Source organism: Botrytis cinerea, chromosome 6, assembly GCF_000143535.2.
Source record: "Botrytis cinerea B05.10 chromosome 6, complete sequence".
Taxonomy (NCBI): Eukaryota; Fungi; Ascomycota; class Leotiomycetes; order Helotiales; family Sclerotiniaceae; genus Botrytis; species Botrytis cinerea.
In genome coordinates this window covers 272,196-297,056 of record NC_037315.1, presented here as the reverse complement: position 1 = coordinate 297,056, position 24,861 = coordinate 272,196, and the positions used below count along the sequence as shown (strand labels likewise).

At 42.9% G+C, this 24,861-nt stretch overlaps 7 protein-coding genes across 7 annotated transcripts; 4 read left to right on the top strand and 3 right to left on the bottom strand.

The window, feature by feature from the left end:
• Positions 1-2: 2 nt before the first annotated feature.
• On the bottom strand, positions 3-1,938 carry BCIN_06g00710 (hypothetical protein). Its single transcript, XM_024693306.1, has 2 exons — positions 637-1,938; positions 3-581 (listed from the first exon to the last, which is right to left on the bottom strand). Exons 1-2 carry the CDS (start codon positions 1,587-1,589, stop codon positions 62-64), a joined length of 1,473 nt encoding a protein of 490 aa, XP_024549092.1. The 5' UTR covers positions 1,590-1,938; the 3' UTR covers positions 3-61.
• A 2,686-nt stretch (positions 1,939-4,624) lies between these two features.
• Bcrsm22 lies at positions 4,625-7,560 on the top strand. Its single transcript, XM_001560153.2, has one exon. It carries the CDS (start codon positions 4,687-4,689, stop codon positions 7,279-7,281), a length of 2,595 nt encoding a protein of 864 aa, XP_001560203.1. The 5' UTR covers positions 4,625-4,686; the 3' UTR covers positions 7,282-7,560.
• A 521-nt stretch (positions 7,561-8,081) lies between these two features.
• BCIN_06g00690 (hypothetical protein) lies at positions 8,082-9,756 on the top strand. Its single transcript, XM_001560152.2, has 2 exons — positions 8,082-8,662; positions 8,744-9,756. The coding sequence occupies exons 1-2, from the start codon at positions 8,565-8,567 to the stop codon at positions 9,498-9,500; spliced, it is 855 nt and encodes a 284-aa protein (XP_001560202.2). The 5' UTR covers positions 8,082-8,564; the 3' UTR covers positions 9,501-9,756.
• Positions 9,757-10,604: 848 nt separating this feature from the next.
• BCIN_06g00680 (hypothetical protein) lies at positions 10,605-13,486 on the bottom strand. Its single transcript, XM_001560151.2, has 4 exons — positions 13,063-13,486; positions 12,552-13,007; positions 10,963-12,462; positions 10,605-10,907 (listed from the first exon to the last, which is right to left on the bottom strand). Exons 1-4 carry the CDS (start codon positions 13,340-13,342, stop codon positions 10,705-10,707), a joined length of 2,439 nt encoding a protein of 812 aa, XP_001560201.2. The 5' UTR covers positions 13,343-13,486; the 3' UTR covers positions 10,605-10,704.
• A 902-nt stretch (positions 13,487-14,388) lies between these two features.
• BCIN_06g00670 (hypothetical protein) lies at positions 14,389-16,604 on the bottom strand. The gene is made up of 3 exons (XM_024693305.1): positions 16,146-16,604; positions 15,383-16,060; positions 14,389-15,329 (listed from the first exon to the last, which is right to left on the bottom strand). The coding sequence occupies exons 1-3, from the start codon at positions 16,329-16,331 to the stop codon at positions 14,607-14,609; spliced, it is 1,587 nt and encodes a 528-aa protein (XP_024549091.1). The 5' UTR covers positions 16,332-16,604; the 3' UTR covers positions 14,389-14,606.
• Positions 16,605-19,272: 2,668 nt separating this feature from the next.
• BCIN_06g00660 (hypothetical protein) lies at positions 19,273-20,506 on the top strand. The gene has a single exon (XM_001560149.2). The coding sequence runs from the start codon at positions 19,327-19,329 to the stop codon at positions 20,407-20,409; it is 1,083 nt and encodes a 360-aa protein (XP_001560199.1). The 5' UTR covers positions 19,273-19,326; the 3' UTR covers positions 20,410-20,506.
• A 1,021-nt stretch (positions 20,507-21,527) lies between these two features.
• On the top strand, positions 21,528-23,547 carry BCIN_06g00650 (hypothetical protein). Its single transcript, XM_024693304.1, has 5 exons — positions 21,528-21,642; positions 21,690-22,175; positions 22,235-22,846; positions 22,898-23,070; positions 23,164-23,547. The coding sequence occupies exons 1-5, from the start codon at positions 21,610-21,612 to the stop codon at positions 23,321-23,323; spliced, it is 1,464 nt and encodes a 487-aa protein (XP_024549090.1). The 5' UTR covers positions 21,528-21,609; the 3' UTR covers positions 23,324-23,547.
• The last annotated feature ends 1,314 nt before the right edge of the window (positions 23,548-24,861 follow it).

The following is a 24,861-nucleotide window of genomic DNA, read 5'->3' as shown; positions in this document are numbered from 1 at the left end:
CATGTCCAAAGTTCAAGATATTAGTGTGCATGTGCTTCGCCTCCAGATAAAATAGAATCGATCAGCGTTTTTCATTCCGGTTCCAAATGAGTTCTAGTTTCTCTCCCTTCACACTTGAATTGAACCACTCGAAAATCTCAACCTTTTCCTGACAAACCCTCGCACCCCTCAAGACATCACTTTCTACCACTTTCTCCACCGCCATGTAAAGTTCCACCGTAGCAAGATTCCTCGCAATACACGCTCTGCTACCTGCACCAAAAGCAAACCAGTATTTATTCGCTTCCGGAGTGATATTCCCTTCCAGCCATCTTTCAGGCTCAAATTCATGCGGGTTTGGAAAAACATCTTGATTAAAGTGGAGTTCGTAGGCGGAACAGCCGACGATAGATCCAGCGGGGAAGTAGACGGATTTGAATGTCCATCCACCTATAGGGACGACGTGGGGGAGACGAGTGGGATTTGCCATGCTAATGCGTAAGCCTTCTTTTACTACGGCGGAGAGATAGGGAAGAGCTTGGATTTCTTGTTTGGTGGTAGAATTTGCATTTCCCATGATTTCAGTCCGGAGGATTTCATACCTTCAAGTTTGTAAATACTTCTTCCACTAATATTTCCAAGGGAATGTTGACTTACTTTTCTGGACACAACACCAAATAGCGAAGGATAGTTGCCATATTCATACCTGTAGAATCCGTTCCAGCAAACATAAGATCTTTGCATGAAGACTTAACTTCAGACTTGCTGAAACCCGTATTGAGTAACCGGCCAGGATAGTTGTTACTTTCCTTGGGCGTAGATTCCACAAGATTCTCCACAAACTGGTCCACCAACTTGATGGAATTTTCAGTGTGTGAATCCATCACGAGCTTTTCCACAAACCATGATAACCAGATAAAGACTGCATTTGGCAAGTAAAAGAATCTTCCCACAGCTACAAACGCGTCCACAAATGCAGAAGCCGACAATCTCTCGCCTTTTTCAGAAGTTCCATTGTAGTTCTCCGAAAACAAATGTGTAGAAATAGCATCCAGTGCCAAACTCCTCGCCAGGTTCAAGCAATTCACTGGTGCCCCTCCTTCAGCATCCTCTTTCATTCTCCCAACCATATTTTCCACACACCCATACAATGCAACTTCATTATCCCTGATGCTTTTCGTCGAAAACAAGGGCATAACTGCTTTTGCCCTCGGAGCCCTAAACTCCGCATCTGTAGTTGAGAATATCGTCTTGTGACCATCGACGTCAAAATTGGCATAACAAGGAGCTTTTGGAAATCCGCCTTTGGATATATAGATAGGCGCTATGGCATCTGCATCTGCGATGTCGATTTCGGATGGAGAGACGCGGACGATAGGACCATATTGGTTGTGGAGTCTGTGGATGCAGCTTGCTTCGTCGCCAATGTAGGCGTGGTAGTGGAGCCAGAGGGATGTGAGTTTTGGGAGGAGTGGACCGGGAATATGGGAGAGGGGGTGCAGGGTGCAGCGGTAGGTGGAGCGGAAGAGGAGGGATAGGGTTGTAATTGTTACTAGGACTATGAGAGGGTTTGTGGTTAATAGACCGGAAACCTGCTCGAGAAGAGCCATGGCAGGTATGGGGTGAAAAAAGAAAGGTCAATTTAGTGAGGTAGGGTCTTCGAGGGTTTAAGTAGAGAAGGCGAGAGTTGTATGACTGATATCGATAATAATCGAGGTGAGTTCGTGGATAATTCGGTGACTCAACAATTGATATGACTGAATACGCCCACCAATCAAATAGTAGCCATTTGTACCGCGATAGACAATACTATCTAGGAAGTGCAACCCATATTTCTGCATGAAGTTATCGATACATACACATTTGGTAGTGTCCGTACTCTATCTCATGGACTGAGGGGTAATGAGGTCCAGTCCAAATGGATAACAAAATGTCATCGCAACCCACAGAGTAACGCCCGGCTTGGCACAGACATCATCATTCTTTAGAATTTGTTAGTTGAACTCCAAAATTTCGGTACCCCTTGTAAATTGTCAAGACATCAATCACATATCGATTATATTGCTTTTTATGAGCGTGATTGCATTTTGGGGTATGATTCCAAGACACGGATGCTGACAAATACCCTGGACCTTCGCTTTCCATGATAATCTGGCGATGTCAATAAGATTTCGACGTAAGTCCTTAAGTCCTTAAGCTTGCTATTGTGTCAACAGCTCGGTCTTGGTATAGTTGACGCAGACGCTATTACTGAGAAATCCGAATTTGAGTTATCTCAATTAAACTCGTCTCAGTGATGAGATTACACGAGTGAAATAATGGACAACAAGATGAGTATCAACAACAGCTGTCATATACATGAAGGCTTCATCAATCCAGCGGTAACAGAACATATGAAAAAGCTTCGTGGCAAGCGATGTGATCGCTGCCCTCGCTGCTTCTTGTATGGTTCCTTCTTGTAGCACTCATGATATTTACCATCGAAAATTCGTGTCCCAACTCTTCCACTGACCACTCCCACACCCCTTCAATGCTCGCTTACTTGCTTCGAGCATTTGTAACTGTACATGTAATACACCACCCAAAGCTTCAATGAGCGGTCTTGGACATTCACCATTCTTTAATTTCGTTTATATACTCTCGGAGTCCGTCTCGTTTATCCAGTGCCTACTCCATTTCTTCATATGATGCTGTCGGATCTCTCTTTAACCAGATAATTGCTTGTCTTGCTCCCCACGCGTAATCAATTTATTTGTCTTTATGGAGACTCTTACGTTTTATTTCGTTAGACGTGTGGAAATTTCTGCTCTAATCGCTGGTTTCAAAGCAGCTTCAGGATCATCATGGAGCATCTGATCAATCACACAGTGGCTCAAATGAAGCGACGTCTATAAATGCTAAGGGCGCTCGAATTCTTTGTAACTTTGTTACAAGAACGGCTTGATTCTTTGTGCGCTCGACTCATTATCCGCAACATTCGCATAATCAAATTCAGGAGAAAGTATTCTGCGACTGGCCCAGTATGTATCGATGGTATAATTGTAGTACCTTTGCAAATTCCTATCATTTCCTCCTGCTACGAATCTGAGCGACCCAACGAGACCCAATAGATCTGCTCCAAAAGTTTTGAGCTTGTTGAGATGAGTCGTGTCTTCATCTTAGTATCTGTCGCCATACAGGCTGGACCTAGTGGCTGCTTCCTAGACGTTGAGTCTTTGAACGCAAATATCGAAATTGTGTAGACACACATCCAAGGCCTCAGTGAGGTTGTTTAGGGATTTAGTCTAGTTATCAAGCCATTCCTCAAAACCATTTTCATAATCTTCTTCTTCGATGTCTGCTCCTAGTAGCTCTTCAAAGTATGCAAATAACCACGCAAAAACCATAAGTGTTTGGGACTGTTGATACGCTATCCGTTCTTCACGGGAGACATTGCAGATGGATTGACAAGGTTGTGTGCAGATATTGGCGTGAGCTCGCTGCGATATGAGCCAATAACGATGGCTATGGGAGTAGGAGGAGCAACATATTTCTTCTGATAAACGGTCGGTGAAATTAGCATCCTTAATACATTTGGAATCTAGTAGAAGTTTGAAATTCGTATGATATCAGCAAATATGCCGTTTGCGAGTATATGGATCATCCGAGATGTATAGACATAGAGAACAAAGCAACAAAGATCAAAGAGGTTATGTGAATTCGAAAAAAAAAACTCGCGTTCTGTATGAATTTGTTTGACTTTTGATTAAAGATTTTTGTACGAAAAAAATCACAAGATTCTTTCCTCTCCCAAACAACTCTTATTCAAAGAAATTCATGAAACCGGTTGTGCTTATTTGTGAATCATCTAGATGACAATTCTGCTTAAGCTTAGTACATGACAGAATTTATGGTGAGTCTTTACAAGTAACCTATCAAGAGACGATGGTCCATCGACATACTACCACCAATACCGAGGGCTGTAGCCAAATTTTGCTAACACTTGTTTGCTCTAGTTATCTGTAAGCCATAATCTTGTAATGTTCACCTGGTACACCGCGCCCCTTGTATCTCTTGGTATACATGATCAGCCATTAAGCGAAGAATAGAAATAAGAATTTGTAAAACTCAATTAGAATAGAGCTCTGTGTTATATGCACATAGAAGATGGAAAGTGGGTGAAATATTATTTTAATCAGATATTTCCTCCAGTCATATTGCTTACCTATCAGTTCTCATCGCTGAGGGGTGATCAAAGCATCCGTATTGAGGACCATAACGCAGCAGATGGAATAGTAGGCGCCAGACCATGTATCTCTGTTTCCGCAACTCACTTGAGGCACACTGCAAACGTGCAATCGATGTGATGTCCTTGATGCTTTGACTAAAAGCTTTCGATCAATAAGTAATGACCCGAAATTTGCTTTGGAAACACTTGCTCACGATATCGTTGTCCAACAATTACATGCGTCCAATTAGCTAGACAACAGCGACGACGATAAGAAGTAGAGAGGGGTATGATATCAATGTTTAGCATGGGTGTATCAAATGCTTCGTAATCCATTGGCTAAGAAATCACTCAACGCGGGGTAAGGGTGTGAATTTAGTAGCTTTTGCTGAGCGCAATATCTCAAAAAAGTTCGCAGGTAAATATTCATGCGATCAAGGTTAACAACGACCTTTTCGAAGAGTGTTTTGATAATCTCACGATTGAAGCAAGAATTAATTATGCTCACCGCACGTAAAGCTCCGAGGGCATGCCAGTCATGTAGATCTCAACTTCTTTCTCTATTCGAATATGGATTCACAAGACCCACTGCTTCAATCGCCTCTACACATTCGAGACATCGCGATCTTCGACATCGATCAATCCAGCCTCGCCCTAATACCTTGCGATTATTCTCAACAACTCTTACTCGATCAGATGACGCTCGAGCGACCACAACCGCATCAGAGTCCGAAGCCAAAGCCACAGCCACAGCAGCAAGAGCAGCAGAAATTGAATCGTTTGTGAGGCAGGCTAGACAGACGTTTGGAGAAACTCTGCCAAAGGATTATCTATCTGCCGAGGAATATCAATTATACGAGCGATTGTACGGTGCGCCATTGCGAGAAACTAGGCCGGAGGACTTGGAATATCTGCAGGTTGAGGAAGAGGATGTTGGAGAGGATGGGCCATCTAGGAATGTTCTTTTGAGGGAGAACGCTGATGGCGAATTCGAAGAGATTGAATTCGATCCAGAGCTGGGGTTCAAAGTTGTGGAAGATGGCACTGATGGGTTTGTTTCCGCCAGTGAGGGTGAAGAATTGGGGCTTGAGGAAGAAAGCGAACCTGATGTGGAATTGGAAGGCGAGGAAATATTAATGGCAACAGAGACTTCTGCGGGAACGGATTCTACTAATATAACATTTCAAGCTCAAAATCAAAGAGAGGTAGATGCTATCGCACGATTGCAACGCGATATGGACGAAGCAATGGCACGAGCAGCAGAGCAAGAAGATACTGTTTTTGACGAGGACTATGAGGAGGAAGAATCGTCAGGAGAATCCGAGGAAGAACTATTTGAGGACCCCGAAGAATTTGAGGAAGACGAATATGATTCATATATCAGCTCGGACGAAGTTCGTACCCATCCGCACACTAGGACCGCTAGATTTGGCACATCCCCTAGCACTATATCGCTACCGAAAGAACAATTTGTTACACCGATTACCGAACTGCTAGAGAGAACAAGCATGAAACACGTCACAGAGGCTGCACATAAAGCATTTGGTGGGAAGTGGTTACCATATTCTTCTTCTACTCCAAACGTAGGAAAGCTCAAGCTTTTACCACAAAAACATGTTGGACTTGACGCTTCACAACATAGGATGAGCGAAATTGAAGCAGATGCGTATTTAGCTGGAGTAATGTCAGGTACCTACACTTCTGTCATGAGCACGCTGGTTGAGGTACGCAAACGATTAGGGTCTGAATGGATTCGTGAGATGTTGTTCAGGGAGGGTGGCCAAGGTCCACGAATTCTCGATGCAGGAGCTGGTGGGGCTGGTATTGTAGCATGGCAGGAAATCTTACGAGCCGAATGGGATGTATTGAAAGATGATGGTATTGTGGAAGGAGACGTACCTCCATCGGGGAAGCACACGGTTCTTACTGGAGCAGATACATTACGACACCGAATTTCACGATTTCTCGACAACACTACCTTTCTTCCCAGACTTCCTGATTATGTCCATTCATCCAGTGGCGAGGCCCAACTTGATGGTGGGCCTGCACAACCTAGGAAAATGTATGATTTGATCATCGCCCCGCATACCTTATTTCCATTGAAGGAAGATTTCCGCCGAAAACACATGGTACAGAACCTCTGGTCAATGCTTGATCCGAAAGGAGGTGTACTCATCCTGATAGAAAAGGGATTACCACGGGGATTCGAGGCCATAGCAGGCGCTCGTTCTCTTTTACTTGACTCACATATCTCTTCTCCTGGTGACGAAAATGTCGAAAAAGAGCTTCAATCTCTTTCAGACAACGAATCGCGGTTCGCACAGAAAGAGGAGGGCATGATTATTGCGCCATGTACCAATCATACGAAGTGCCCAATGTATCCAGTCCCAGGCCTTACCCCTGGCAGAAAGGATTTTTGTCATTTTGAACAGCGTTATCTCCGTCCACCTTATCTACAGAAGATTTTAGGTGCTTCTTCTCGCAATCACGAAGATGTAAGATATAGTTATCTGGCGGTACGAAGAGGTGTTGATGCTAGGAAAGAAGAGGCTATTCTACAAGGAGATGCTGCAACTGACCAATCTTTTGCTGGCTATGAAGAGCATAACTTACCGGACGGTCCAGAAATGCCTGAAGAGGGTGACATACCATTCCATCCATTATCGCTTCCACGATCTATGCTCCCACCTCTCAAACGTCGTGGACATGTCACCTTGGATGTTTGTACACCATCAGGCAAGTTGGAACGATGGACAATCCCTAAAAGTTTTAGTAAAGTAGCGTACCGCGATGCTAGGAAATCCAAATGGGGAGATCTTTGGGCACTTGGTGCTAAAACGAGAGTCCCCCGACAACCTAGATTAGGAAGGGGAGGAGAAGGTGTAGTCAGCAGTAAGGGATCCAAACCCGGAAAGGTCTTAAGTAAATCAGCGGCCAAGAAGAAGAAGAATAAGTTTAACATCATCATGGGACGTGATGGTATGGAAGGTCTTGAGGAAAGCAGAGATTCGAAAAGAATATTCAAGCCTGAGAAGAGAACCAAGGGGGGACGATTTTTCAAGCCGAAGAAGCCGATTACCGAGGATGACATATAAATGTTTTCTCTTTTTGTACTATTTTTTCACGAAATTATGCCATGCATGCATAGTACGGGCAATTTCTGGGACATGTAATTATGGCTCTCTGCTCCACAATTTGATTATAACTTCACAGCCTAATGGAAAGCTGCTTGCATGACTTCTAGAAAAGAAAAAAAGTCTTCGTTTGTATTTAAATGCATTTTGAGTTGCTATACGAGTATCCGCCTCGCTCGCGGGAAAACTTCCAAATATTGTCAACGTCAACCCCTGAAATCCGGAATATTTTGACATTCAATTTCCATTTCCAATTCGATGTTCCACCATGGATACATGAGTGGGCCAAACGATCAACACCGCCGGTTGGTCTGTGATTTTCACGACGCTCGAATTGAACCACTGATTGAATGTAAAGCAAAAGGTAGTATGGTAGAATTTTCAAATACGTCTGTTTCAGTATCTATTTTGAATTACAAGCCAAGAGGATCTATGAAGGATTCTGTCACACGGCGTAGGAGAGCGTTTAAGCATGGATCTCAATAACCGTATAATAATTATACCGTGTCTATACCCCTTTTTCTCAAGGCCAAGCTTTTATTCAAGTCCAGTCTTGACCCACCAAACCAGGTACCGGATAAGCGAACGAATCTAATTCAATCTCTCTTCCTTCACTTGCCTCATAGCCACAATTCTTATCTCATTTGCGGCTAGTCAACCAATAGATCCCCTTCATTTTTGACATGGAGATCGACTGTTTAGAAAAAAGTGCCGCTGCATAGATCCTCAATTTTAACCTCATTTGCTACCGTAGCACTATTGCACAACATCAATCTCTCATTCTCGTTTCCATATTTTCTATCAATCTAATGATCGAAAGGTAGGTTGCCCTTTACGAACGGTAAGGTATGGTTACTTGGGGTCCGAATATTAATAATGTCTTACCTGCTGCTGTCAATGCTTGTGATGTTTTTTCTTGGTACCAATAAACATCTTCTGTTTTGATTATTGGCTGTCTTTCAATGTCTAGTCACCCTTCGGTCTGATATTGATATATTGGTTGATTAGCAATTCACCGCCATCATCATCTATCTTTGTCATTCATTTACCAGCACCGAATTGTTCGGTATTCACTCTCATTAATACGGTTTCTTTCCTTAATTTTACTTACGTTTCGTTCTTATTGACCAATTCTTGCAGGTGCTCTTCGATTGTTTATAGAGTGATCTTTTTTTGTTTGTTTGTTTGTTTGTTTCCGTGGAAAAGTTGTTGCGTGCGCACGAAAAGTGCAGATATAATTTAACATGGAATACCATCTCTCCTTTCTTTTGTTACCAGCGTTGAGCTGGGCAGCTGTGATTTCAATGCCAGCTTCCACTGATAGAAATGCCGATATCAATGAGTATGTACCAATTCCCTGGATTCAACAACATAAATATCTCATCCTAGCTCAATAAAACGATACTAATTATGTATCTCGCAGAATAAAATCGAACTCTCAATCCTCGCCAATCTGCACGTCAAACTGCAATATCCCTACGTCATCCTCCTCTCAAACCCTCGAACTCCGCGACTACGAATACCACAGCAACACGCATTCATTTCACCACGCTAAATACGACTCGGATCCCCCATCCGGTCCTCACATCCCCACATCATGGAAGGTGGCTATTGGCGTTAATGCCTTCGTGCTCCTCATTACGGCATCGATATTAGGAATGCTAGTCTGGATACTCAGGAAAGAATACAGGAAGAGGAAATTACTACAAGGGGATCCGGGCTTTGTGGGCGCGAAAGATGGATTTGGGAGGAGAATGAAGAGCGCGAGGAGTGCGAGGGGTATGGGAAATGCGAGGAGTGGAAGAGCGAGAGCTTGGAGTTATGATCCGATTAGGGAGGAAGAGGAGGAGGGTGAGAATATTGGGGAGGGGGTTAGATTGGGGGGGTTGGGTTTGGGAGTGAAAGGACAGGGGCCAATGTCTATGCCGTTGGGTATGAATAACACACTAACTCTTCCTGGGGCTGGTATCGAAAGTGAAACACCAGAAAATGCGAAAGGAAAAGGAAAGGAGGGTACGAAAGCAAAAAGAGCATGGAGGGGAAAACATGTACGATTTTCAAGCTGGGGAGGCGAGACCGATGCGAGAGATACGCTTGGGGCTGTGGCTGGAAGTAGCGGGAAGGAAAACGGAATTGCGGCTTTGAGAGCGGAAACGCATGAATATGTGCAGACGCCTTAGGTCTGTAGCATTTGTACTGAGAGTTGTGTTTATGAGGGGTACCCCACCTCACATATTTTTGTTTATATGGAGGGGAGATTGTACAGATGTGTGTGGAGTGGAGTATGTATATTGGGATGCGCAGGTAGACAGCGGAGGAACATCTGTGCATTAGTGGCGTTCACCATTCATCTATCTATTCAAGCCATTCAAAAATTAGCGGGATCAGGCGGGAGTTTTCACAGTAATTTATTTTCATTTTCGTCGGAAAGAATCAGTTTGCAAATCCCACTCGCCCACTCCACCCCTCTCGTCTCCTCCCCTATCTAACTCCAGACAAAATTCCCCTTTCACCAAATAACCCCTCGAACCAAATTCGCCACCCCCCTCTCTGGTGCCTGAAGATACCCAATTGTTGCACATCTGCAAATCGGTCCGGAACGCCGGGGACGATTGCCGGTCAACTACGTTTGCTTTGTTACACAATTTTTTGGAAATACAAGATGCGAGGCCAGAAAGTCGATGCGGCGAACAAAGAACCATATTGGGTTTTTGCACTTGTAGGCTAATCTGCAGAGGATGTCACGAATTTTCGGATATCCCTTTGTTGGTTTGAGGATAGGAGATACGGGGCCGGCGAACAATGTTTTAGGTCAAGGAATAAGGCTTTATGGTGATAGTTACTAGTATGCTGGATGTGGGAGCTAGGGAATAAGAAATCGATGTTACATAGTATGGGAAATTGGGATCGAGGTAGGTTTTGGAGCTTTGTTCTTCGAGAAGAGAGGGGGATTTTTTTTTTGTTTTGCTTTTTTGGATGGATGAATTGATTGATTAAGTGCATTGATGTTCGAGAAGTTTGATTGGCAGTTTGTTTCACACTATGTTTTATAGATCACAATTGAAATAGTAGGTTTGGTGAGATGTGCAACAAGACAATCGGATCGTTCGTTTCTTTGTTTCTTTTTTTGTTCAACTGGAACAAGCTGCCGAGTCTTGATCTGGAACACTAGCTTTATTTCGGAAAATTTCTACAAGTGTGAACATCTTGAGAATGCCCCTGAGAATGGTATGTGATGTCGTCCAGTATAGCAGCACAGGATATAGGGTGTTCGAAAAGCAATGTGGTTTCTTATTTTTTGTTTTGCGATATTACTGCTTGAAGCAAAAGATCCGATGACAACGCTAGCCTATATATCTTTGCTACTACACTACTGTCTCAACATCATTCCTCGCTTTTAAATAAGGCAATATGATCCACAAACCCCGCAATATTGTCAGAATAATTCGCAACATCTATCCCATCAATAGTGATCATACTCGTGATACCCACCGTATTCAGGTTGTAAATGCCAACATTCAAGCTATCCCCCTCAAGACTGAAGATTCTAGCCTGACAAGCCTCGCCATTTCCTTGGGCAGAACATGCTGGTGCAGATATGTTAGTAAATTAGCCCATCGAGGTAGATTAGCGAAAACTTACAAGTACTATAATTATCAAAGAAACTGTACATTCCAGCGCCATATACATAAATATACTCGCTGTCAATGATTCGTAGACCCCATCCCTCCGCGCAGTTTTCTCCCGTTGAATTTGCGCATGAGCTGGCGAAATCAGGATCGTTCCATTCAGTAAGCGCCGGAAAGGGGTAGGTTGCAATGGGGTTCGGTTGATAATAGGCAGTTTCCGTCTGGATTTGTCCCGCAAAAACATCTCTCGTACTATCAAATTGATACTGATATAAAGTATGATGCTCAACAGCAGTTCCAATAAGCCATATAGCGCCCTTTCTAGATTCGCAGTAAAGTCCACGGCCTGCGTAAATTGTGATTTGAGATAGATTAGAGTCGTCAATATCGTGATCGGCAACCCAAAACCAGTTGTTTTCTAGGTAAACACCGGATGCATGCTTGGTGATGTGCATTGACATAAAAGCAGCTCTGCACTCAAGAACGATCCCTGTACTATTAGAGGTAGCGGGACAACGGTCTAACTGGAGATCAGAGCCCACGAATCCGCCAATACGCGTGTGAACATCCCAAAGTCCGGAAGGGGATCTCGCTGGACTGGCTAAGTTCCATTCAATCAAAATGGCTCCTCCCATATATCCTTGTGTTGAAACAATCGTATCTGACCATTCAACAGTTCCTCTCTCCAGAGGGATGCCAACTTGGACAACAGGTTGAGGATTAACGATATCTGTGAAAAATGATCCCGATCCCATGATTACTGGATATGATTCACCGACAATTCTCGAACGGGATGGAATATGAACAGTTGACGTCACCCTGTAAGTTCCACTATCGATATAAACAATCTTGTTGGCGACGGCCGCAAATGCAAATACAAGATTCAATGCCTTCGTGTCGTCAGTGACTCCATCTCCAGTAGCACCCGCTGTGCGGACTGAAACGAACTCGGAAAGCGGAAAGTCTTCATACTGAGGCTTTGAACGGGTGTAGAATTTTCCAAGGGGGGAAAGAGACTCAGAGCGAGGAAAGGGAACAATATACCCCTCAAAGCGGGTAGTGTTATATGGTGTGTATTCGTTTCCTTCTCCCCATCCATTGATGATCATTGATTGGTTGTTGGTTCCAGGCAAAACAGTGTTTTTCGATTCCTGTATGGCAATTGGAACATTCGTCAAATGAATATTATCAAGAATAAGACTTCCAGCAGCCTCTGGCAAAGAAAAGTTATTGTAAGCTGTGATGATAGCGACATCAGTATCTTTAAAACTACTATCAATTAGTGTGACAGATGCTACAGCTTGATCTGATGATCCGCCTGAGGACATGTTTAAACCAGTGGTGCAATTGTTGATATTGATCCCCAAATATGTCCATCCCCAATCCCAGATTTGGTCAATGGCGGTTACAGCATTATTGAAGGTTAAGTTTCGAACTGTAAATTGCTGGTTACCAAATACGGCTCCCGTTTTTCCGCCATTAAAGATCAAATCATTCATGAAGCCACCAGAGCCTATTTTGTGTAAGCGTGGAGCATTAAATTTATGACATAAACGAAGTGGGTGGCTATAATGTGTGAGAATCGCTAGGTTGCCAACATACCTCCTTCGATGAACAAGCCTTGCTGCTGAGTGCCAACTGCATCGCTCATTTGAAATACAATATTCTGTAAACTGGTTGCTTGTGCAGTAGGCCAGTGGATTCCATAGGCTGAAGTATTAGACGGAATTTCCGTCAAATCCAACACCAGATTACGAATTTGGCGATAAAAGACGTTTGTGGCTCCAAAATTGAGTCCATTGGCTCCATATGTATCTCCATCAATCAAGCCAAATCCATTGAATTTTGCAGTAGCCTTAATTACAGGGAGTTGGTTTGGATTGCCTATAATCTGAGTGATGTAGTAATCAACGATGGAAGATGAGATGACATAAGTCCCAGCTGGAAAGTAAACCGTTGCAGGAGTTGTAGTTGTAGATTGACAGTGGCCAGGCTTGCATCTTCCGCCAAAACTGATGGCTTTGTTGATAGCAACAGTATCATCTGTTACACCATCCCCTTGACGATGTTAGAAAGCACTAATAAATGGGAATGAAAGTGTGATTATATCAACCTTTGGCTCCAAAATCTTTCACATTGCGGAATACTTGATATGAGGTGTCGTTGAAATTGAAAGGGGCAAGCCCTTGATGAGCAATGTCCTCGAGCCAATATGATGGTGCAGAAGAATTACTTGTCGTGGTAACATTATCAAATTTTCCGAACGGTCCGTTTATAGCCAATGAGCCCTTAACTGACGCAAGCTGAATAGTAGTAGTAGAGGTGAGAATAGGAGTCACGCTCTTAAATAATAGGTTCAAAGACAGAAATAGAAAGAAATGATAGACGCCCATGTTTGTAAGGTGTTTCGAATGTTTTGGAATTTAAGGAAAGTTCATTCTGTGAGCGAATTGGGTATGAAATTGGAAAGAAATATAAACAACCAAATGAATGTCGGCGTTTTTTAGTCAGTTAAGAAGAAAAAAAGAAAAAAGAACAAACAGACATGGCAATAGAAATGTTGATATAAAAGCAAGTACAAAATGGTCTAGGTCAATGCGGTACCATTGTCACTTCCTAATAGGAAATCTGGATCACCTAGTTATCCTATCCAATATTTGTGGAAGTGACACAAGTGCATTCGTACTACTTATCTCCACTGTCTTCGTGCATGTTATCGCCCGTTGACTTGATGCGTTCAACTGTGACAACATCGATAACGGTGTCAATCCTGTCGAGTGTCCAATATCCAAATTAAGATTTACCTCAGCTCCATAAGAATCGAGTACATAGGGGGTAAATGATGTCAATTCCACATGAGGCTGAGGGAGAACTATTTTGGGAGATTCTGATCATCAAATGATCGTCGAATATTGAGACTAAACAAACACCACCTCTTCAACGAAGTACTCGGAGCTTGGAGCACGTGTGTCATTACACAACATCGTGCAAAGCCTTTCAGTATCTGAGAATATGGCATGGCGGCTCAAACTGTTGGATCGACGTTTTTGATTTCAGTTCGGGGAGATTTTGATCTGTGAAGTGGAGGGAATGTTATAAAGCGTTGACGCGTCGAGCTTGGTCATGTGATCAAGACCTTGTCAACAACGAATAAAATCACCAAATCCAAAACACACTTCACCTACCACTGAATGAGATTTGAATGTAGGTAAGATAGGGCGTTTTTCAGAATCGACCAGAGTATCTCAACATTACACCGATTCTTTCATCTGGATATTTGAAACAAGGGATAGTCTTGACTCAAAAGAGTCCGGTGTGTTTTGGATTTGAAGATTTTATACGGTTTCGGGTTCGTTCTTGTAAGGTTTAAAAACATCGCAATCTTCGGTCTATTCATCACATTCCAAGCTTTAATTGTAGTTGACCGAAGAGAATTAAATGTAGTTCTAATCTATATTCGCTCATTTCTCGTTTAGTGAAGCTCTAGTTTCTATACCAATTCTATCCTTTTTCGTTCCAGTCTATCCTTTGTACCCTTTAGCCATTTACCGTATATCGTCATTACTCGTTAACCTGATGCTCCACCACGGCGATATACCATAGGGGCCATCCATAAACTCCTTAGCACCAGATCTTAAAGTGTCTTTCCATACTAAATCACGACAATGACACAGTAGAACTCGAAGCCGGAGTCTCTACCACAACCCTTGAAGTGACTTTCATATCATGCTTGCCATCCTTCTCATATTCCCCTCCGTCCTGTGTTTCCAGATACTCCACGGGCCCTAACTCCAAAACTCCACCACCTACAACTGCGCCCTTCCTATCTCCCTTCCTAAAACTGGCATCAATTTCCTCTAGACTCTTTCCCCTTGTCTCCGGCATCCAGAGCACTGCCACAAAGACTGTTATTAAAGCAGCACTTCCCCATAACCAATAACATCCACTCGCACTCTTTGATAGAAAGATAGGCGTCGTAAATGCTATTATCCAATTTACCGCCCAATTAGCACTCAACCCCAAACTCGTTGCTCCGGCCCTCGTTTTTCCACTTTGAATCTCGGCCACGTATACTCTAAAGGTTACGGCCCATGTGGCGGAAAATACAATGGCGAAGAGATAGATGCATATGATGACGACCCATCGACCGGCGCCATAGGAGGAATGTACAGAGCCGGAGGCATAGAGAGAGGCGATGATGAACATGACGACAAATTGGCCAACACCACCGACGATGGTGCTGGTTCTGCGACCCCATTTATCGGCGAGGATAAAGGTTGGGATGGTTGTAAGGAAGATTAGGAGAGCGGAAATACCCGAAGCGAGAAAGGAGGCAGTTGAAGAAGTTAAACCGGCGGATTGGAAGAGGAGGGGTGCGTACTAATTTTGTCAGTTTTGAGATGTGAGGGAATAGGAATAGATTGGAGACATACATATAAAACACCATCAATACCAGCCGCCTGCTGGATTCCCATCAAGAATAACCCCAAAACTGTCCTCTTCCAAGCATCTGGTGCAAAAATCGCGAACATATCTTTCGCTTTCACTTTCTGATCCGCCTTTTCATTATCATCTACCTCATCCTCCACCGTTTCTCTCTCTTTTTCCGGGAGCTTTAGATCTGACCATACCCGCTCCGCTTCCTCGAACTTTCCTCTTGCCGCTAACCATCTTGGACTTTGCGGTAGAAACATCATGGTGCTGGCCGTGAACAAGAATGCGATAACTGCTTGTACCGCAAATGGTAATCTCCAACTCAGACTTGATTCTATTCCCACAGAACCATAACACATAAAGTAACCTACTAGAACCCCCAAAGTAGTGACAAGTTGTGGAAGACTAGCCAAAGTACCTCGCTGGGATGGGGGTGATATTTCGGTGATGTAGACGACTAATGTGCTTAGGAAGAAGCCCTCGCCGACTCCTTTTATAGCACGCCCGATGAAAAGCTGAGGAAGTTGAAAAGAAGTACATTCAATAGTAGCACCAATACCAAAGATGAAGGAGCCAATTGCAGTAGCTGCTAAGCGACCGAGAGCATTGGCCAAATGACCAGTGAACATTGAGGAGAGAGCTGCGGGGATGAGGATTGTGGAGACAACGAGGCCATGCTAGAGAGGGTGGACTGCGTTAGTTTTCGTTGAGCAAGACCGGCGAAGGCGAAATAATGAGAAGGGGACGAAGGGGATTACGCACAACTGTCGATGAGAGTTTGCCGAAAGTTTCGTCGAATTGAGGCATCACTGTTAGGGGAGCGATAGTCCCCGTATCAAGTCCAAATAGAATACCACCGATTGATATGATGATGGATGCTTGTATGTATTTTGGAGGCATCGTTAAGCATTTGGCAAGCCATGGCTTGCTGGAGGAAGAAATGGTCATTTCTTCAAGATCAAAAAATTATGAGTTGATGAAGGTGTATTCAGAACATATACACTGATGGAGAGGGCTTCAATATTGGAGAATAAGAGAACGATTTAAAGCACAACTATGTGAGAGAGAAATGGAGGTTAATGTAGAGATGTACTTATCTTCGACTGTCACACCATCACTCACTGTTTCCACAGAATATAGGAAAATCTAGATACAAACGCGAGTTGACACCACGGAGAACCTGCCTGCTTGTTGTTGTTTTTTTGAGCGATAAGGAATTACTGTGGATAATTTTGAGGATAAGAGAAATATCTTCTGTGTTTGATATAAGCTTAACTTACCTCATTGACATAAGCAGCTAGTCAGGAACTCTTTCAAAAAATCCGAAAACAGTGGAGAGGTAAACTTGGGAAACTTTGCCGATAGGGTAGAACTAATCGTACCCAAGCGGTCAGAATTTTTGGGCATGACCACATCATGAATCCCGATTGACACTGGAAAACAGTGTAGAGAACTCAGGTCCAGTTTTGACCCTTCCCCCGACTGGTATGGTATGCTTCAAGGTGAGTGGCATACTAGAGGGCCAGAAAATTCTTTGATACGATGCTGACACGTGACCAGCAGACATACAAGAAGTTCCTGCATGAGACAGCTCCACCTCGGGAGACTTTCCTTTCATTCATTGGTTCGCCACCAGCCAGAGCATTTTCAACTATTCGGCCACAGCAATGTTCAGAACTTCAGATTCGATGTTCAAGTTATCATTTTAAGTGTTTTTGATGCTGTTGGTAGGTCACCTCGCGCTCGAAACATGAATTGACGAGCATGCCCCTTCACTGTCTGGCGAGGAAGGTGAATTAACATCTAGATTACCGAAGCTATTTCTAGAGACACCACGACTGCATGAGCTGAGGATTTCATGGCTCAACATCGGAATAGCAAAAAACCTCGTGTGGAAAAACGCTTTACCGAAACGAAGTTTTCAATTTAACGACTACTTCACTTTCCTATCTTATTGTTTCTAATAGTCCAGACTGCAAGTCCATTGTACAATTCTAGTTTCAATATTCTGAAGATACCATCATCAATTTCACAAATCGATTCTTTCAATCAGTTTAACAATTGGGCTTATGTCGACATATGAAATGATTTCATCGTTTTAAAGGGATTGAATATTTTAAAGCTTTTAATTATTGGATCGCATCCTGGACGATTGAACACCCTTTCTTATCCTGTCTTTTCCCTGAGGATATGAGATATCTTTTGTTAGATACTCTCCAAAAAATGAACTACTTGGGGCAACGTCCGTGAAAGGGTTCAGAGATTCAGAGACCAACAGAGAGCGCGTGGACTGAGAACAATAGAATTATGATGGATCCTGTGCTCAGACACATTCTTTTTGAAGAGTGGGCACAGGTTGGACAGGCCCGAAGAAGATGTTTAGGTCAATTGAAGGACACAGAAATGACATCGTCGCATTGAGATTCAATGGTCTTACGATTCATGTAAGATTGAGGAATTTTGTTCTATTTACAGGTAGGCAATTGTCAAGCAATAAGAACTTATATTATTTGTAGGACAGAGAAGATTTACGAGCACTTGAAGAAAAGTCAGATTCAATATGAGTTATTAATAAGATGCTTTTTTGAAAGTATAGAGTAAGTTTAGATCACAGAAAAGTTGGCCATTTCAGATATTCACGGCACGTTTCCGCACTATCTCAGCCTAGCTAATGGTTGTGACTAAATTCTGATCTGATAACTCCATACCTCTACGCGTACTTCAATGATCATCGTCGCTGTATAGTTCTTCTTAAATTTCAAGCAAGCATCAACACTGCGCTGCCCGGCTCTTCTATCATGTTGTACTGGATTTCTGATCCACCAAGACTTTCGGGACCGACACGGGACCGAAGAATATCTTGGTTGCTATATGTTTTACGCTTGGCGAATCATTTGTATGGTATCTACTCCAGTTTTTAGACCACGCATAGACTTTTCCCCAAGCCATTTAAGTGATTATCTTCATCATTCAAGATATAGTGGATAATGGACCTGACAGGGCTTGCAAATAACCTTCATTTATGCTCCTTTTAGCTTCGGGACCGGGTGAGCTTGAAGCACTAAAACGTGTCATGGGCCGGTACTTAATACCAAGGATGAAAGTCTACTCAAGTAGCAGCTTACAAATCTTATCAGAGCTACGATCACAACTCCGATTTGACACTAATGTTCCTTCCGAGGTCTTCGGGGTAAACCCTCCAGTCACCTTGATGAAGAAACTTTCTGATATTAGGGGGACTTGGGGTTATGTACCTGTGATTGGATCCTTCTAGTATTCATGTAGCCCCACGCCACCGAGAAGTACCTGGTTGGTTTGATTGTGGGGACTATACTCATAATACCATACTAAGAATCCCTCTGTAGTATTTGCTCACGGCATGTGGCCTGATAGGTTCTTTGTGAAAGGTCATAGACTTTTACAGGAAACTGCTTAGCAGAAACGCTTGAAATTTGATCTTATATTTACAGTCACTTCTCAATATAGAATATAATTCGAAAAAATTCGAACTTCCTATTCAAGGAGGAGAAATGATCGATCAACACAGACTATGATCAAGATTGTGCAATGGGACCGAGAATACGCACCTAGGCTGTCAGAAAGCGCACAGCCCCGATTCTTGAACGCCAGGAAACAGGGGTAATCTCTCTGTGGTTTGCAGCCATATGGCATTTACTAGCGCATTTAGAGTTGTCGAGTAAGTTCTAGCGCCACGAGTATCAGATGCACCTACTAAATTAAAGAATCTAGCTCCGAGCAATCCAGAAGTTCCCCTGCATATAGAAACAAAAACTGGACTGGAACTGTCATGACGTTTGCAGGTTGCCCGTCAGTCACCGTGGAGCATATCCTAGCAGAATCATTGTGAAATTAAGTATATATAGTAGCTGCCCCAATACATACAGAATCTCAATAGTTCAACATCAGTTTCATCAATCTCATCATGTTGTCTTCTCTTGCTCTTTCCCTCCTCTCAGCAGTGCCAATGGCTGCAGCTCTTGCACCAGGCCTCGTCCTTGAGTACTCGGTCGAGTTACCTACCCAAGGTATCTTTATCTCGGCCGATGGACGCAAGTTCCTTTCCCAGCGTTACTCTACCACTTTGCCACCAATTACTGTAGAGCTCCTCGCCGATAACTCAACTGTCATGTATCCAGACACCTATTGGAACTCTTACAACGCAAGCGATCCAAGCTCCGACCCTAGCCTCCAGTTTGTCAGCATTGATGGTGCCAGAATTGGACCCGATGGTCGTTACTGGTTGGTCGATGGTGGTTCAAGCGGTGTCAACGGATCCACCAAGTTAGTTGGATGCAATCTTACCACCGATACCGTAGACAAGATCTACTACCTCGACAGTATCATCGCTTCCAACAGCGGTATTGATGATGTTCGTTTCAGTGCCAGCGGTGAGGTCGCTTATCTCAGCGACACTGCCGGTGCTCTCGTCGTTTTGAACATGACTACTGGAGATGGAGTCCGTGTTCTCGTTGATGACCCATCCGCCGTTGCCTTCTTCCCTATGATGTACAACCACACACTTGTTCCAGGTTACGGTGCCGCAGGTAGCACACTTGCTGTTGGACTCGACCAAATCGAGGTCTCCCCCGACGGAGTTTACCTCTACTATCAACCATGTAACGGAGGACTTTACCGCATCGAGACCGCCTATGTTGATGCCGCACTGACCAACGCTACCATGGCTGCCAGCCTTGGTGATCTCACCGAGCCCTTCGCCTTAACCCCAAGTACTGGTGGATCTACCATCGATGCTGATGGAAACGTCTATGTTAGCGACACCAATTTGCTCGCTATCTGGAAGGTCACCCCTGATGGATACGCATCCATTCTTGTTCAAGATGATGCTTTGATTTGGACTGATCTTATGTGGGTTACTTCTGACAAGAAGTTGTTGCTTCCAGCATCCCAAATGAGACCTGGTGGAAACGGATTGATGGCCGAGGGACCAAACAATATCTACTCCTACCCAATTGACGCTGGTCCATCCCCAATTGACCACGCTTAAGCTTTGTCCTCAGCAATCACTTAGCTGGGATGTGAAGAGATTGATTCAAGCATCAAGGACCTGCATATATTAGTTAATTTCTCCCCAGAATCTTTGACTCCCGAACTCTGAACTGCGGGTTCGTCTTAATACATGTATATAGTTAGTTAAAGGTTGTTCCTTCGAACCTAACGAGAAAAGTTCAATATTTTCAATACAATCGTGGTCTCTCGAGAAGACAAAATAAATCTCTTCAACTAATTTCATCTTTTGTTACACTTATCGATAGCCCTAGTTAGGGGAGTTCAGAAATAAAAAAAACGTTTTTCAAAATATTATTAATTGATTTGATGTTTAATATAGTGTATAGAAAAATATGGTTTCGAAATATTTTTGTTGTTTATACAACCTGTTAAAAGATATAAAAACACCATCATATAACATTAGTTATCGCTTCCTACTGCCTGCAATAGAGATGGACACTTCTCGAACATTGGGAGCAAATATGAGGAGGATCTAGGAAAAGCCGCTTGGTGTAGTGAAAGTAATAGTTGCAAACCGATAGGTTGCCAATAGCAATAGGCTTCAGGATCATTAGTAGAAATGTTGGATCAGCTACATTGAAAAAATTTGAAGTAGAATAAACCAAAGAAAGGGGAATCGAGAAAGCTTCTGTACTAGAAAACTATCTGAGACAACTCTATGAGAATAAATATGCATCCAACAAAGAGATAAATAAAGAATAGTAGGCAATTACGTTACCCTTGGAAAGTTACTGCATCAACAATATATAACCCCAGTAATACTACCTAAGCCATCAATAAAAACGCATCCAGCAATAAAACACATAGAAAGAATCCACTTTGTAACTAACCAATAAGAATTTGGAGGTAATGCAGTTACAACAATGAAGTTATTAATAGTTCAATAAGGGGAGCGAACGTGGGCCTTCGAGATGAAGACATGGAGGGTGGCGTTGCATCGCTTGCGAATCAAGCTTTTTTCCACGCGGTTGCGCTGTGTACGGACTTTCAATACGCAAAATGTCTAAATGTCCGCTTTCCATAGTAATGTTTATAAACATTGCCCTCTCTTCACTAGGTATAATCTTTTCCTTAAAATATGAGCACGCTAAACTTGACACTTCTCTCTTAATATTGGCAATTTCAAATACAACTAATATAACACCATTGTTGTGACGAGATATTAGCACATTGCCTCATGGCACATATTATCCTCCTGAGTGTGGCTTTGGTAAGCGATCATTTATCTTGCCATGTTTCATGACTAACAACCTTCAGGTGTCTGTCTTCCTAATTCTGCGTATTTTTTATCGAATATTCTTCCATCCACTCAGCAAATACCCCGGGCCAGTGCTTGCTGCTTCAAGCCGCCTGTGGTATATCAACCAGATGATCAACGGAACTCTCGCTTTTACAGTCAAAGAATTACATCAGAAATATGGAAAGGTAGTGCGCATAGCGCCTGACGAGCTTTCATTCGTCTCCAGCCAAGCTTGGGTCGATATCTATGGATTTCGAAACGGAAAACCTGAAATGAGTAAAGAGACGCCATTTTTCACAAGTAAAAATAGTTCTGTTGGTGGAGTTATTTCTGCTGAGAGAGAGATGCATGGTATTCTCAGAAAGCTCATGTCGAGGGGATTTTCGGAAGCTGCATTGAGGGAGCAAGAGCCAATCGTTCAAGGTTATACACAATTACTCATTGATCAACTGAAAGAGGAATCAAAGAAGGGGAAAACGGTTGACATGGTTTCTTGGTACAATGTGAGTTCTCAAGTTAAACCGCTTAATCATTGACGTGGTACTGATAATTTGAATTCTAGTTCTTCACCTTCGATGTCATTGGTGATCTTGCATTCGGCGAACCTTTTGGCTGTCTCACATCTTCATCATATCATCCTTGGGTAAAGATGATATTCGACAGTATGAAGTTCAATTATTTTTGTCAAGCATTGAATTACTATCCTTCCATCGAGTGGATGCTGCCATTATTCATGCCAAAATCCCTCGCACAGAAAGGGGCTGATCATCATAAAATGACGGTTGAGAAAGTTATGAGACGAAAACAAAACAAAACTGACAGGATGGATTTTCTATCACTCATGGTAAAGCCAGAGAATGGAATTAGCGATCAGCAGTTAATTGCGAATTCAAATCTTTTGATTGTGGCTGGCAGTGAAACAACGGCGACGGCTTTAGCTGCTTGCACATGGTATTTGTGCAAGTATCCCTCGACATTAGCGAAGCTTACAGCGGAGATTCGAACGGCATTTTCGAGCTCAGATGACATAACTTTCTTGGGGGTCAACAGACTCAAATATCTCAACTGCGTTCTGACTGAGACGCTAAGATGTTTTCCATCTACACCTACGGGAGTGTCAAGAAGGGTTCCACAAGGTGGAGATATGATTGATGGTGGCTTTGTTGCCGGTGGGGTATGTTGTACAAATCTACCAGGGACGTTGAAAAACGCTGACATATACCAGATGCAAGCGGGTATCGCTCAGTTGGCAGCGAACCATTACCCGTCGAATTTTACTAGACATGATGAATTTATCCCCGAACGTTTCGAGACAAATTGCCCACCAGAATTTGCGAATGACGATAAGGCAGCAATGCAATCTTTCAGTTTCGGTCCTAGAAATTGCCTTGGGAAGAAGTAAGTATATAGACACAAAGCATTCTTTCTATCGTTTATTCGCAACAAATTCGAGCTCACAGACTTTGTACCAATACTAACGTCAAAAACTAGTCTTGCGTATGTAGAGATGCGGTTAATAATAGCCCGTATTTTATGGGAATTTGACATTGAGATGTGCGATGGAATGGAAAACTGGAGTGACGTAAAGATATTCTTAGTCTGGGATAAGAAGCCACTCCCAGTTAGACTTACGCCAGTCCCAAGAGATTGAGAAATTGAGAAATGCGTGCGTCGCGTGGAGATGCATTTAGATTGATAAAAACTTGGTAAACTTGGGTTGTTAGAGGTGTTGGTAGTTGACAAAATCGAAAATGTGATTCTGCACCAGGGCATTGGAACAAGGAGAAGTTATTACGCTATAATTAGAATCTCTATTTAATTTTCATTTTGGAGCTTTGATTAATACAGAGAAATTTGAACTATCACAATTTATCAGAGCTGGAAGCACAACTAGGTACAAATTGTATCATACATCATCATGTGCCAGGCTTCATCCAACCTTTAGGCTTATTCGTGGTCATGATCAGTACACGCCCTTCTTGAGAGGCAACGCCATCAATAACATTGAGAAAAACAGATAATGAAATCCCAGTTTTCTTATCTAATGCCTTCGAATCAAAGAATGTATCACAAGTAAGTCCGACAGAGTTGATGTCTTCGAGAAGGACTAAACAATGAGAATAGAGAGCATCAAAAATCAATTCGAGATCTTTCTCGATTATATCTGAAGACATGAAACTAGCAATATACATATTAAGATCGGATAAACTAACAATAACAAAAGTAAGTAAGGTTTTGCTGGTTCCCGCCGATCCATGAAACTGACAGTATCACCTCTGTGGTGATTATGACGTCTTCATAATAGGTATGGTATAATGTATTGTATTGTGTCTATCTATTCAGAGCTACGAGAGCTATATGCAATACGCTTATGCGCTAGCGCACTCACGTGCACATATTCACTCGTATCGCAACAGAAACAGATAACCTCGTCAGTGTGGCGTGCATACCGAGGACGTTCTCTAGGTTTCAGATACTTTTTAATGTCTGCCAATACTTGATCTTTCTTTTCTGGATTCATTACTATTTATCGATAGGCCTACTAAGCCGATTTGTGATTAGAATCCAATGTTTTCAGTTGCCTGGATATTGTTGTCTTCCCATCATCCCACTGAGGAGTCGGCAAAGGTAACAGCTGAATCTCCGGTAAATTCGCCTCAGAATGTGATAAATCATACACAATGAGATTTCTCCGATCTTGATCGAACCACGCACCATTTCTTAACCAAGTGACTCTTCTGTGACATTGTTGTCGAGCTGCGTAGTCAAACTTTCGACCGGCCTTTCCCTTCTTAGCATCCGGGTCCATCCTTTACATAACCCTTCCCCAGTCTCGGGATATCACATAGGCTCCGAATTGCCTTCATATAGTTTATATAACACTCGTAGACCAATCAGGAACAGCGAGACGGACGAATAGATTGCCCACCTCCTCAAATCCTGTTCATCAAGAAGGCATAACTCCTAGTGATATTGCCCTCGGCATGACAACTTCCGACTCCATGGATCACGTGTTTGATATCAAAATCTACGATATCAAAAACTACGAGATACCTTGATCTCGGATCGCATTCTGATGGTTTCTATTCGTTGCAAAACTTCTCGGTTGCGGAACTATCTCGCCCCTTCATCATTGTATTTTCACCTGGTACTGGTCTTCTGCAGTCCCTCTTTGATCAAACTTGAAGG